Genomic DNA, 15,825 nt, shown 5'->3' on the forward strand with positions numbered 1-15,825 from the left:
TCTGTGCGTACACACACATTCATGTTGATATGTTAAGAATACATGTGTCTGTGTTGGAGGATGGCTTGGTATGATGACACACGGTTTATTATTAAAGATAGTGCTTGTTCTCTTAATCTCTTATGTTTCTCACATGGTATTTGTATTTATATATAATATCTTTATCATCTTCAATATATGTATTGTTTCTTATAAAACAAAGAAGTGGAATCACATTCCTGACCTTCACCATCACTCCTCCTATTTATGTGTGTGCGTGTGTGTGTGTGTGTGTGTGTGTGTGTGTGTGTGTGTGTGTGTGTGTGTGTGTGTGTGCGTGTGCGTGTGCGTGTGCGTGTATGTGTGTGTGTGTGTGTAGGGTATTATGATCTGTGCCTGTGTGTGTATGTGTGTGTATTTGTGAGGATATGTTGGTGGGTTCACGTCATTTCCACAGTCACTGTGATGCTGAGGATTATCCATGTCAGTCCAATCACTCCTAGTCGGGGCGCCGCATCTGTAGAGAGAGACACACAGGAGGCAGAATCAGTCTGCTGTACACACAATCACGCACGCACGCACGCACGCAAGCTCACGCACGCGTGCAGACACACACACACACACATGCAGTTACACACGCGCCCGCACACACACACACACACACACACAAACATCACATGCACACACACACACACACACACAAACACACACACACACACACACACACAAACACACACAAACATCACATGCACACACACTGTGCACACACACACTGCGCACACACAAACAGAAACGTACGTGTACGCACGCACGCACGCACGCACGCACACACTCACACACACACACACACACACACACACACACACACACACACACACACACACACACACACACACACACACACACACACACACACACACACACACACACACACACACACACACACACACACACACACTTGAGAGGCATGGTAGTCCATTCTCCATGCACACATATAGATGCACGCCTAACACAGAAACCCAGAGCCAATAAATGCACCACACACACCACAGACTGCAGCATCAAAGCACCATTGTCACACAGCAAATAACAAAAACCCACTTGATTGGCAGATATGAAGTGCACTTTAATCTCTTTCATCATAGTATGGCTAAGTAAAAAATAAAAGGAAAAAATGGATGAAAAAAATCATGATAACTCTTCTACGCCACTTTTAAACCCTGATTTGAAGGCTTATCGTGACATAAGCAGCATGGCTTCTAGAGTGTGTAATGAAGCGGATTCAAGGGTGATTGACACCGAATTTCCGGGTCGCGTACTTCTTACTACTAGAGCCCTCTCTCTTTCTCTCTCTGTTTTATTTCCTGCTTTCCCACACTTGGTCTCATGCGTACAAATGCGGCTGTAATTTAGCCCAGGTCACATATATTTCTTTCCCGCTACAAAATGATGACCAAATCGCCGGCTCTCCTTTTATCCGTTTTCCGACCTTTGCACCACCAGGTACCATTTGCACTATCAGATAGACTACACCACTTGCCTATGTAAGTAGGCAGCAGGAATCCCAGAACTCACGTAGTACCTACTCTCAAATTACCAGGAGCTATCTCTCTGCTCTCTCTGCTTCCCAACTAGCAGAGACGGTTCTCCCATGGCCTCCATAACTAGCTCCCAGGCCCCCACAGGCCCTGATTGATTTGTAGGGTATTCGGGAGAGAGTGTGGGGCTGGCTGGCAGGCAGGCAGTGGTGGTGGAGGAGGGGGCAAGTGGTTGTGTGTGTGGTGGGGGTGTTGCTGGTAGATGTTGGATGGTGACGGCGGAGGGTGGCAACCTCCCGGGCCCCTTGTTACGTGAGCGATTTGACTTGCATACCGAGAGTGGTGGTTGGATGGAGACAGAGAGAGAGAGAGAGAGAGAGAGAGAGAGAGAGAGAGAGAGAGAGAGAGAGAGAGAGAGAGAGAGAGAGAGAGAGAGAGAGAGAGAGAGAGAGAGAGAAGCTGAGTTGAGCTGAGACACTACTCACACATTGACTCTCATACACGCACACCACCACATGCATACACATGTGCTCACACACACATATGTGAGAATGAGTCAGAAAATGGAGAGAGCAAGCGAGAGAGAGCGAGCGAGCGAGCGAGAGAGAGAGAGCGAGCCAGCGAGCGAGCGAGAGAGAGAGAGAGAGAGAGAGAGAGAGAGAGAGAGAGAGAGAGAGAGAGAGAGAGAGAGCGCCTCTCTCTGTCTGCCGTGGTGGCCAGGCTCTCCGCCTCAACTGCCTCAACTGGCTGCGACCTGATTCTGTCCTCACTGCAACACACCTGCTCTACAGCTCCCCATTTGCATATTTAAATGCACAGCCACAGATAGTAGGCTGAGGGGGGAATGGAGAGAGAGAGGGAGAGAGAGAGAGAGAGAGAGAGAGAGAGAGACAGAGAGAGAGAGACAGAGAGAGAGAGAGAGAGAGAGATGAGAGAGAGAGAGAGAGAGAGAGAAGGAGAGAGATGAGAGAGAGAGAGAGAGAGAGAGAAGGAGAGAGAGAGAAGGAGAGAGATGAGAGAGGAGTGAAAAGTCTATAGGAGGGAAAAAAACTAGAAGGAGATGAGACCAAATATGGAAAGAGCAGAACAGATAGCAGTAGAAGACAGAGATGGGATGATGAGAGAAATAGGTGATAGAGAGGGAAATTGGAGGAAGGGTGCAAAAGAGAGTGGGAGAGAAAAAATATAGATGTTTGAAACTGAAAAATATGAAGAATGGCAGAAATGGAAAAAAACAGATTAAGATGGAATGCAGAAGCAGAGGTAAAGGAAAGGGGCATACAATGGGAGGGAGGGAGAGAGAGAGAGAGAGAGAGAGAGAGAGAGAGAGAGAGAGAGAGAGAGAGAGAGAGAGAGAGAGAGAGAGAGAGAGAGCAAAACAGAGAGAGAGCAACATAGAAAGAGTGAGGAGTCCGAAAGACAGACAGAGAGGTAAAGAAAGACAGAAAACATCCAAGGAATAGAGAGAGAGGAGAGGAGGAGTGCCACGAGTGGGTGTGTGCATTTCTGCCTCCCTCCTCCGTCAGACGATCCCTCATCTTTACATATGGCTCTCACAGAAGCTGCAAATGAGCCCCTGCCGAATGCATAAAACAACCACCATCCATCACCGCGTCACGCTGGCTGTGCTCTGCCCGGCCCTGACGCCGCACTGGGGGGGGTGGGGGTTTGGGGGTGGGGGGGGAGTCACAGCTCCAGCGCTGGGTTGGGGGCCTTCAGGTGATGGAGCGGCCTGGAGCTTCAAGGGACAAACACTGATGCAGTGCACCGTGGACGCACAGCACAGCACAGCACAGCACAGCACAGCACAGCACAGCACAGCACAGCACAGCACAGCACAGCACAGCACAGCACAGCACAGCACAGCACAGCACAGCACAGCACAGCACAGCACAGCACAGCACAGCACAGCACAGCACAGCACACCACACCACACCACACCACACCACACCACACCACAGCACAGCACAGCACAGCACAACGCAGCACAGCACAGCACAGCACAGCACAGCACAGCACAGCACAGCACAGCACAGCACAGCACAGCACAGCACAGCACAGCACAGCACAGCACAGCACAGCACAGCACAGCACAGCACACAGCAGTGCCTCTGTGGGCTGTTGCTGCTGCTGGGGGCTCACAGAATCTGTCAAAGTGGCAAAGGCAAAGTGAAGGAAGGAAGGAAGGAAGGAAGGAAGGAAGGAAGGCAGGAAGGAAGGAAGGAAGGAAGGAAGGAAGGAAGGCAGGAAGGAAGGAAGGAAGGAAGGAAGGAAGGAAGGAAGGAAGGAAGGCAGGAAAGAAGGAAGGCAGGCAGGAAGGAAGGAAGGGAGGCAGGCAGGAAGGCAGGAAGGAAGTAGCACAACATTTGGTGCAGACTTTAGGCACTTTTTCCACATACAACCCGGCCGTGTTGTGCTGTGTCGTGTTGAGCTGAGTGGTGTTGTTAACTCAGCCTGGTTTGTGTTTGTGTTTGTGTCCATTACAAACCGTGTTACCCGGAGTTGCAGTTGGAGTTACGCTTTCATGTGGCGTTGTCACATAGCATTACTTTACGTAGGCTAGTTGACTAACGCAAGGCCGACAGATATCTATTCTATCGCTTCTAGGCTATACATAGTTGGAGCAACATCAGAACTGGATACTACAATGTTCCTTCCTGCCATGGATTTTAATATCAAAGTAATAAAGTGTCAAACTGAAGAGAAGTCTAACCGGGCGAATAGACAGGGCCTGCAATGCTGCTTAAGAGTTATCTTATTACTTGGTGATGTAAGGAGATGGAAACTGTTGCAACTTTGATGAGGTGAAAGCCCTACCATGCACTGTACTCTTCACCTGATCAAGGCCAGCCTGTTTGTGGCACAAAGTATTTAGTACAGGGATGTATGACACTCATTATGTCTTAGAGGTACATCATGTATGTCAAATGTTCAAGTTTCCTTTTTTTCCAGACATGTTACGGTTTTCATCTTTTACCTGCCGTGTTTCAATGGAGAAACTTCTGTCTTCATCAGAGGGTCACATGGATGTTGAAGTGTGACGTGCTTTAAAACAGCTGTTGTGGAGGTGTGACCTTCCTGTCAGGTTGTCTTCCTGTGACCCTGTGACCCTCTGATGAAGACATAAGTTTCACCTAAGGAAAGGAGGTCACTTGCGCTCTAGCTTTCTTGGTGCTCAGAGTCTGGGACTGTATTCAGTTTGGAGCAAGAAGGTCCACTTCAAAGGAGACTGGGCCAAGGACGACTGGAGCACACAGGATACGTTTTTCTGATTTTATTGTGGTGCGAGCATGACTAACGTTTCGACGCAGTGCGTCTTCAGCAGAGTCATACGTCATAGTCATACGTTAGACACGTATCCTGTGTGCTCCAGTCGTCCAATGGTGCTTTGATGCTGTATGCTGTGTGAGTGTGTGTGTGTGTGTGTGTGTGTGCGCGTGTGTGCATGCGTGCATGTGTGTGTGTGTGTGTGTGTGTGTGTGTGTGTGTGCGTTGTGAGTGTGTGTGTGTGTGTGTGTGTGTGTGGGTATTTGTGTGTGAGTGGGAGTGTGAGTTTGTGTGTGTGTGTGTGCGCATGGGGGGGTGATTTTCCTACGTAATTACCTGAGACAACCAAAGTAAAAAAAAATTTTAAAAGAAAGAAAAGAAAATTGAAGTGGTCCGACTAAAAGTACTTTGCCATTTGAAAATTGTAGGCACTCAGGAGTTGGAATAAAGGAGTGCAACTGTTTTGAGACCACACATCTGCAGGCCAAGGTTTCAGCTGACGCATGTAGCCCCACGCACTTACACAGTCATGTATTCAAAATAGGCCCTGCATTATAGCACTGCAGGGAAGAAAATACCAGAAGGAAAATGACAGAACACACACACACACAAACGTGGCTCTCCTGCCATTACTGATACATATTAGAGCCATGCACACAAACACAAATGGGCACGTTGGTCCCCTTTTTTCCATCTAGCAAGCATATAATCACACTCACGCACTGGCGCGTGCATGCGCACACACACACACACACACATACATACACACGCACACACGCGCACACACACACGCACATGCACACGCACACGCACACGCACACGCACACACACACACACGCACGCACACACACACACACACACACACACACACACACACACACACACACACACACACACACACACACACACACACACACACACACACACACACAGACATACACTCTCTCTTTCTCTCTCTCTCTCTCTCTCTCTCTCACACACACACACACACACACACACACACACACACACACACACAAGGGGGAGAGAGAGAGAGAGAGAGAGAGAGAGAGAGAGAGAGAGAGAGAGAGAGAGAGAGAGAGAGAGAGAGAGAGAGAGAGAGAGAGAGAGAGAGAATTCAATTTACAGTCACACAGGCGGCCGTCTCCTACTTACTGATGTTATCACCTTGTTGCATGTTGGGATTTTCTGCACGTGGACAAAGACAAAGACAAAGACAGAGAAGGAGACAGTGTCAAGAAAAGACATGATAAAAAAGGACACAAAGCAGTTATCATTGGCGCGTTGTCCAGTAAAGGACAACGCATGATAAAACCCTGACAGCCGGTCATAGTCATGAATGTGTTTGCATAATGATAAAAACACTGACAGTCGCTTATGGGCATGTACTGTTTGCATATAAGGGTGTTGCCATAAGTACACTCAGGGAAGCCGACAGGGGGGGTACAAACAGGTCTGTTGTCCCAGGCCAAGGGAGAGGGGGGGGCAGAATTGGCTTTCAATTACATTGTATGTATGGAGAGGGGGGCCCTTTCAGATGATTTTGTCCCAGGCCCGGGCCCAGTCAAACCTGTCAGTGGCCCTGAGCAAACTACACAGAATGTAACAGAATATAAAACATTGGTAAGCGTCACCAGTTGAAAATTGTGTTTGTTGGTACGTAGCATGAAATAGTCTAAACAACTGTCACATTTTAAATTTAGATACAAGTAGCATGCCGTGTGTTGAGGCCATACCATTCAAACATTTCTTGCCATTGTCATGCAGTGTGTAATCAATAAGTTATCACTTCTGTTTATACCTTGTGCAGTAATATGACACATTACATTATAGGGATTGTTGGGTGTCAACACACACACACACACACACACACACACACACACACACACACACACACACACACACACACACACACACACACACACACACACACACACACACACACACACACACACACACACACACACACACACACACACACACACAGTGTTGAACACATACTACCGCAATACAACACCACTGTAAATATGCACAAAGTCATATACTGTATATGCAGGAAACACTTTCCATGTGGGTAGCCTACTTTGCATGGATTTACACACATACATTACCTATGAGCCTCACGAGCCAACGCCAGGAGTGCGCACCCTCCAACACCCCCCACATAGCCAGCCACAGGCTACGTTTACATGACGTTTGTAATTACAAATTAATAATTCGGAACTAAATAGTTCCGTCGAGTTTACTTTCATTTACTCTTTCATTTAATTAATTTATTTAATTAATTGTGAGTAGAGTAGAGTAACTTTATTTATCCCCAGGGGGAATTTCAGGTCAGAATTAATTCCGAATTAAATGTCTCTTGTGAACGTAGCCACATACTTCCACAGTAACCCCCACACTCACAGAGATGAATAAAAGCTGTCAAAACCCTGCGACAAATAGTAGAGTAGTAGACTAGTAGTAGATGCTTTATTGTCACTATTTAAATACAGTGAGTATGACAAATGGGTCAGGTTTGACAGAAGGGCGATATGGCATTGATGAGCCTACAGTACATAATACAGACCAAATGCCGTTACGCTGTATTGAAAATAAGAGTCACGGTCCAAGGTTGCAACTCATCGTCTTCTGACCTTTGACCTCAAACTGCAGTTCTGCATTCAGTAAGAAACATTTCCAATATGAGGCGCAAGAACACAGACATACAGAGATGGGCTATGGGACACGAGAACACTCTCCCCATTGACATGCATAAGGCATAGAAAGGAGGCAAAACGTTGGCAAAAACACCGGCCCAAACGTGACTATTTACATTGCAACAGATTAAAAATGCCGTGGACAGCCACGGTAAACTCAGTAAAGACAGTGTTAATTTTGTCAGCTTTTTAAAAAATGTAGCCTTAGTCTTAGTCACAATAACGAAAATCAAATGTATTCTTAGTCATATTTAGTCATTGTCTTCCGTATATAGTTTTAGTCTTAGTCTAAATGATGAAAATCAAAAAGGGGGGTTGAAAATATATTTTTGTTATCGTCCTGGTTGACAAAATTAACACTGCTGTGAGACTATGTCAGCCTCGCGAGCCATCCTACGTACTTCCGCCAAAGGATTGGCTCCACTATGGTAGTCTGGCCTTGCTCTTCTGTGGAGGACCAGATCGGTGGGATTTTGATAGCAATGCCCCCCATCTAATCTAATCAGAAAACAGCCCATAAGCGAATAAGCGCCCCACGTGGGGGAGAAAGGGGGAGGACGCTCGTGACAATGACGAAAACGTCTGCGCCAATGGCTCTGGTGTTGTTGAGTAACTGTCGGCGATTGGGTGAGAGCTGTCCAATCATTTCAAACCATAACTGAGTGCAAACTTCCCGCTTCCTGCAATCGCGTCAGATCACACAACTTTCAGACCATAAATACGAAATGAAATGGTAGTATTATGGGATGGTCAGGACCAGGCTAAGACCTTGTTGCATCTGTGTGAAAAATCTGAAACAGAGACAGAGCAGCAGAAAGAAAAGGCGCACATAGCATTCCTCTCTGTTTTACTGTAATATTGTTACGCGCCACCTAGGAATGAGTTGTTATGGCTATTAGCACCTGGTGTGTGTGTGTGTGTGTGTGTGTGTGTGTGTGTGTGTGTGTGTGTGTGTGTGTGTGTGTGTGTGTGTGTGTGTGTGTGTGTGTGTGTGTGTGTGTGTGTGTGTGTGTGTGGCAGCACTTTATTACATCCGATCATGTGATATGAGCAATAAAGAAGTACAGTAGATGAATGGAGAGAGAGAGAGAGAGAGAGAGAGAGAGAGAGAGAGAGAGAGAGAGAGAGAGAGAGAGAGAGAGAGAGAGAGAGAGAGAGAGAGAGAGAGAGAGAGAGAGACGGGTAGAGACAGAGAGAGCCTGAGTGAAAGAAAAACACCACTAGGGCCTATCTGGATTGGAGTGGCAGGCAGCCAGGACTGAGTGGTCCTCCCAGGGGCGGAGCTATAGGGAGGGCGGGCATGGCACTTGCCCCTGGGCCCAGGGCCCTCTCATATTGGTGGTGGGGGCCCTAGTCTGAGCTTGGCAAGCTGTAAAGGGGGCCCTATAATATATATGTCTTGCCCTGGGGCCCTGTGTGCAATTGTTCCGCCACTGGGTCCTCCTCCTCCTCCTCATGACATGCAGACTCGGAGGCTTCCCTCCTCAACGTGGTGTCAAGGTCAGGAGCATTGCCATTGCCCAGGGCCCCTCAATCAACCCCCACACTCCCACCTGCTGCCATAAGCAGAAACCACCGCCACCATCATCCGCAGACACAGACAGATAGCCTTTATCCAAGCAGAGGCGGACGGCTCGGTGTGGAAGGAAAAAAAGAGGGGAAGGACAGGGGAGGGATGGATGGTGGTCTGATGGTGATGGTGGTGGTGGTGGTGGGGATGGTGGTGCAATGAGGTGTTAAACAGACATTACCGATCTTACCCCCAACTGTTCCGCCAACCTACACCCCCTCCCAAACCCCCAGCACGACCACCCCTCCACTACCTTGATGTGATGAAGATGATGATATTGCCAGGCTCCATCACCTCCGCACCCCCCACTCCCCCCCCCCCCTCCCCATTAGCCCAACCACCCACCACCCCCCATCTATCTACCCCATCTAAAGGTGCCGTTTCCAGCTTGCGTAAGCGCCGGCCTTCCCTGGATACGCCCACCCAATCATTTGCTGGCCTTCCCCCGGCGGCGCCTTAACGAGGGATGGATGGGGTGCAACGAGGAAGAGGAGAGGAAACGAACGATGGATGGCTGGAGGAGCGAGAGGAGGAGCAGGCAGCAGACGGTTGGCCGTGTCGCGCGGTTTTGCTGCAATGAGACGTTTCCGGGGGTTCTGTCGAAATGGCCTGCTACGTAGACTCAGGGCCCTTCTCAAAACCTAGGACAGTGGACTTCCAAGTGTAATCAACCTAATTAGTCACACCCAGTGAGTGATTGGGTACTCTTTATTAGTCACGCCCAGTGATTGGATATTCCGTAGAGTTCACCAAAGAGTATCCAATCACTGGGCGTGACTAATTAGGCTGATACACTTGGAAGTGCACTGTCCTAGGTTTTGAGAAGGGCCCTCAAATTACAGCATCAGAATTTCCAGGGAAGCTAAGAGCATCACCTGACCCTACACTCAGGAAGATGGTACCGTAGCATCCCATGCAATACCTCATGTTTTAGGGACAGTACCTACATACCCACAAGCCATCCATCACTTGAATATGCACCAGCACTATCTAGCACTAGCCTATCTTGCCTACCTACCTCCCTTCCTTATTTTGCACAATGTAACACCAGCTTTTCTATATGCAACCCATGCCCTTTCCAGTGTTATTTTGCAAGTTGTCATTCCCTGTTATTTATGTGCCCCCTTGAATATCTGTCATGTCCCACCTACGTTTTTGTTTTGTCTGATTGTATTGTTGCTGTATTTTATACTGTTGATATGGTTATATAAACTTGAACTTGAACTTGCACTAGCTACAAGTGGACAATTACAGTAGCACTGTAAGCTACAAGTAGTCTATTAACCCCCTAAGCATTATAAATTAGCTGTTACCAGAATGGCAATGACCAAGTCGTAATGTATTACTAAAGGCCCTGTGCACTGTCATAGTAGTGTAGTACTATAGTTTCAATGTCTATTACACAGTGCCACAGGAGGTACGGCGTGCATTAAGGGGCTACGGTAGAATACCATAGACATGAGTATGATTTGTAGGGAGGTGATTTCAATCATAATTCGACTACATTAATGTTGCTTGAAATCTTGAAAATATGCCCCCCTGATCGAGGAGCCGTTTGTACTGTAGCTCAGCTCGACGGGAAGGCAGGCCACATCGGCAGCTGGACAGATAAAGAGATTATGGAGAGGTAATATATATCCATGTTGGGATGGGGAAGCACTCTGTTCTCATGGGATGGAGCTGAATTGGATCTGTAGCGCCGACCCACACATATGTACGCCGCGCCATGTAGAAGATGAGGTGAAATCCTATTTATGTTATGTTGCAAGGGGGATTTGGAGATATTACGAGTGTGTAGTCACTGAAGATGTGTACTGTATGAAAGAGGTACTGTATAGAAAATGTGCACGCGGGCCACTTACTGCTTGTAGAATTGATACTGTGTCTTTGTGTGTGTGCATGTGTGTGTTTGTGTTTCTCCATGTTTGTTTGGTATGTATGGGATATTCTTGAGAATATACTATGTGCAGGCCTATATGCAATTTTTAATCTACTTATGTAGTATGTGTATGTGTATGAGTGTGTTTTCTTATTTTTATGCATGTGTATAGCAATCATTTTCAATTTTCTGAGAGGCATGATGTTAGCAGTAGTAGCATGCCTGCCTGCTAGAGTATGTGTGCATGTGAGTGTGCATGTGTGTGCGTGTGTGTGCGTGCATGCCTGTGTGTGTGTGTGTGTGTGTGTGTGTGTGAGTGTGTGTGTGTGTGTGCGCGTGTGCGTGTGTGTGTGCGTGTGTACATGCCTGTGTGTGTGTGTGTGCGTGTGCATGCGTGTGCGTGTGTACATGCCTGTGTGTGTGTGTGTGTGTGTGTGTGTGTGTGTGTGTGTGTGTGTGTGTGTGTGTGTGTGTGTGTGTGTGTGTGTGTGTGTGTGTGTGTGTGTGTGTGTGTGTGTGTGTGTGTGTGTGTGTGTGTATTCATACTTTGCCTGTCTATGTGCATGCTATGCTGTCTATGTGTATGCTATGCTGCTATTGTGGTGCCCAATCTTCTGAGTGGCGCGGTAGGGGCTAGTATTAGCGGCGCTCGCATTAGCATGGAGAGGCTGTGGCCCAGGATTAGCGCATGGGCCAGAGAGTGTCCTCTGTCCTTTCCTTCATCTCCGTAAGCGGCTCCTGCGATCGGATCGACGGCCTGCTTGCTGCCTGCCTGCCTGCCTGTCTGCCCTGCGCCCGGCCTGGCCCATCCCACATAAGACTCTTTTCAGCTGCTACGGCTCCAGAGAGAAAATTAAAGCCTAAGACAACATCTAGACACCAGGCCAGGGCAGTCAGGTCACGGAACAATCTCCTTCCCACATCAATAACACACGCGCATGAAGCACGCACGCACACACACACGTGCGCGAACACACACACACACACACATGCTCGCCTTCAAGAAATTACAAATCATGACTCAGGGATTTACACATCTTTGCCCTGGGAAAGTCTAACTCAGCTACCGCTATGCATTAAAAGGAGAGACCTGCGCCCACTGTTCCAAACAAGCGAGTGACGGTCCATTTACTTTATTTTTCCCCTTTTGCCCGGATTCTTCTTCACTTTGGTATTCCTTTAATATGATAATGAGGACTAACTGCTGCAAGGCTCTGGCTAAACAGTCTCGTTTACAGTATTGTAAGATAATAGGGATTCTCCCCCCCCCCCTTTCCCTAATTTACGGGCGACTCATTCATCATTGTGACTCGCTTTTGGGTGGACATTTCCAGCCCCTTTCAAAATACTATCACTTATTAATCAAGCGCTTTTCTTGGCATACAAAATTCATCACTGGGATTGGACACAATTAATCCATATTTTCTTAAATAATGCCGGTACTCTTAATAAATGATAAGTTTAATTGAACAGCTTGCGACGCGGGGTGAAGTCATTAGTGTTAAAAATGCGGAGAGGAGAGGGAAAGCACAGCATCAGCAAAAAAGAGAAAAGAAATAGAAAGGGGAAGGAGGAGAAAGATAGGAAGAAAGCAGGAAAAGAGAGGCTGGGGTGAGCGAGACAAAGAAAAAGACAACCCGAAAGAAAGAAAGAAAGAAGAAAGATAGAAAGAAGGAAAGAAAGAAAGAAAGAAAGAAAGAAAGAAAGAAAGAAAGAGAGAAAGAAAGAAAGAAAGAAAGAAAGAAAGAAAGAAAGAAAGAGAGAAAGAAAGAAGGACAGAAAGAAAGAAAGGAAGAAAAAAAGAAAAGAAAAGATAGGCCTACTAATGAATAATAGACATCGGGGCATGATGAGATGTCTGTGTGTGTGTGTGTGTGTGTGTGTGTGTGTGTGTGTGTGTGTGTGTGTGTGTGTGTGTGTGTGTGTGTGTGTGTGTGTGTGTGTGTGTGTGTGTGTGTGTGTGTGTGTGTGTGCTTTAGGTCAAGTGAGGTGAGGGTTAAGATTAGCGGCGACAGATGACAGGTGGGATGTCGATGACAAAGGTGTCTTCTTTCAATGGTGGGTTTTGAAGCCACGTTTTGAATTTTTAGAACCACTAAGCAGCTATAAAGTTTAAACATTGGGACTCATAAATAAAGCCTGGCTGAATAATTAGCAGTTAATCATATAGTAGTAATTCGCACCTATTTTGCATGTCACTCTTAATCTCTTCTTCATCAGAGCACTACAATTTTATTTTTATAATTATAATTTAATAAATTATAATTTCATTATACTTTTTTGTATCAGTGAGACAGCAGTTCTTTTCATATAGCCATTATTTGTAGAGACAGAAAGAATATGTGGTGTGACATACAATACAACTTCTACTTTATGCCATTTAGAAACCAAGTTCTACCGTAAAAGCAAAGTAAAAGTGAATTTGCCCCATTAACGACATCAACTGATGACTATAGATGTATGAGTTCAGATGAAAAAAAAAAACAACAAAAAATGAAATCAACCTTTTGATGAGGATATATGAGCGATTACATTTCAGCATTTCTTCCTACCAATCAAACCACAGTCGAGTTGCTTTGATGTTTCCAGCTAATCAAACACAACCCAGCGGCAGCTTGATTGATGCTACTTGAAATGCAAAATTCATAAAAAACTAACCACAGGTTTAGGAATATTTTTGAAGAGGGAGTTTTTTGTATTGTTTCACGTAAGGTATTCTCCTCATGTCCTCCATGCGCGGGCGGGTTTGCAGACCTCTGGGGTTCAGCGCCCATATGGCAGGAAATGATGTCAGAGCTCCAGGTCTTGTCGGGCACAGATGGCTCGTGCAGAGCACGTTAGCAGGGCAGGGGAGTTGGGGGGTTCCAACTTGCAGGCAGACAGGCAGGCAGGCCGACAAGACAGGCAGGCAGGCAGAGTGAACCTTGGGGCACTGGGAGTTTTCAGGGGTACATGGTTTTGGTTGATTGGTGGGGCTGGGTATGGAGGGTGACTAAACGAACAAGATGAAGCACTTGTGCATGGCAGTGGTGCTCAGGGGGGTGGGGGGGTGGGGTGGGGTGGGGTGGGGATGAATTTCAGATATTGGTTGGTGCAGTACCCTGCCAGACAGAGTGAAGGGAGGACACTGGCAGTTTCTATTTGTTTTGGAGGTGTGTGATTCACCAAAGAAGTTGAAGAGGTTGGTGTATGGGCATGTCAGTGGAGTGGAGCGGAGTTCAGGAGGTTTTGGTTTTGGGCTGAGCAGCCAGATGGGGTTTAAAGGAGTATGCCACTATTTTGGGGCTGAATACAGTTAAAATCGTTGGCTGGGGTTTATAAAGGTGGTTAAGTGTCTTATTTGTCAAGTTAAGCGTTGTCTTGCTTTAAGACAAGTTAGAGGAGGGAGTATGTAGCTAAGCTAGTGAAAGTCAATGGATCACTGTAGCATGTAGCATGCTAAACGGATGCATTGACTCTCACTAGCTTAGCGACATGCTCCCTCTTTTAACTTGTCTTAAAGCAAGACAACGGCTTACATGAAAGACACATGAAGACACTTAACCACCTTTATAAACCCCAGCCAACGATTTTAACTGTATTAAGCCCCAAAATAGTGGCATACCCCTTTAAGGGGAAGGGAAGATGACTTCCTGAACACAAAAGGGCACATGTGCATGTCGGTGTAGCCCTGGGTGTTCTGTGCCATGTAGCTGGTAGCCATAAGGAATTCTGGGATTTTTTGTGTGGTATTTTGAGGGGTCTGGAGGGTGACTTGCCGAAAATTAGGTTGGGCAACGTGTGTATTAGGTGTGTGTGCATGCCTCGAAGTCAGTAGGATTTTGTGTGTGTGTGGGGGGGTGGGGTTGTTAGGTGTGGGATAGTTGTTGGGGTGTAGAGACTAACGGGGTTTACATAGTCAACGTATCCTGGCGCATTCACATGCCGTAATCATTTTTAATACACAATGTGTGCATGTCAGTGCGGTCTAGGGGGATCTGAGCCGTGTAGAAGGCAGCCAGATGGAATTTAAAGGGGTATTGATGGGTATTAATGGTGGTCAGAGTAGGTATTGCAACTACGCTGCATATTGCCAAATGCAATCTTTTGGCAATACAGTACAGTAAGTTTTGCAGGTAAAAATGCCCATTTCTAGAAATGTGCAAAATGGCGGATATGGAAAAGATCCCCCGTTTCATGTATGAACAATTTTCACAATCATAATGAATACTTCGAATTTGATAATGGTGGTAAGTATTCGAGAAAAAAGGTAACATTGGTGAATGGGCAGCATGGATTCTGGAAATAAACTACTAAGAATATTACACAGTGCACCTTTAAGAGAGTTTTTGTATGTGAAAGGTCTGGACTTACCAAATATGATGAGGTGTGTGTGTGGGTCGCTGTACTCTAGGATTCTTAACCTTTTTGACGTCGAGGCCCATTTTTTCCAGTGCACATTGTCCCGGTGCCCATATTACCCATGTATATATTATTATATTACGTTATATTATATTATATTATATTATATTATATTATATTATATTATATTATATTATATTATATTATATTATATTATATTATATTATATTATATTATATTATATTATATTATATTATATTATTATATGGTTGTGACGTCATCTGTCGAATGCTCCATTCATTTCAACGGGACTCCCCAACGTTCGGACGTCTGTTATTTTTCGATAACGGACGGGTTGGTCTATAACAGACCGCTGTCAATGGCAACAAGACTTTTCACTGCTAAAGCGACTTTTCAACAAGACTCTAATCAGCTGCTGTGATAGACAGCACCCGTTGTCCTGGCTACCGCTGTCAATGGCAACAAGACGTTCACTGCTAAAGCCACTGGCTTGTATACAAGTCAGTGGCTAAAGCGAATGTTTCATATCAC

At 46.3% G+C, this 15,825-nt stretch overlaps 1 protein-coding gene across 1 annotated transcript in view; it reads right to left on the bottom strand.

Annotated features, from left to right (window-relative positions):
• Positions 1-363: 363 nt before the first annotated feature.
• igsf21a (immunoglobin superfamily, member 21a) overlaps positions 364-15,825 on the bottom strand; it is a 334,005-nt gene continuing 318,543 nt past the window's right edge. Inside the window, exons 10-11 of the mRNA XM_063216317.1 lie at positions 5,940-5,972; positions 364-496 (exon numbers count right to left, since the gene is read on the bottom strand). Coding sequence (XP_063072387.1) covers positions 420-496; positions 5,940-5,972 — 110 coding nt within the window. The 3' untranslated portion in view covers positions 364-419. The remainder of the gene's footprint in view (positions 497-5,939; positions 5,973-15,825) is intronic.

Source organism: Engraulis encrasicolus, chromosome 14, assembly GCF_034702125.1.
Source record: "Engraulis encrasicolus isolate BLACKSEA-1 chromosome 14, IST_EnEncr_1.0, whole genome shotgun sequence".
In the NCBI taxonomy this organism is placed as follows: domain Eukaryota; kingdom Metazoa; phylum Chordata; class Actinopteri; order Clupeiformes; family Engraulidae; genus Engraulis; species Engraulis encrasicolus.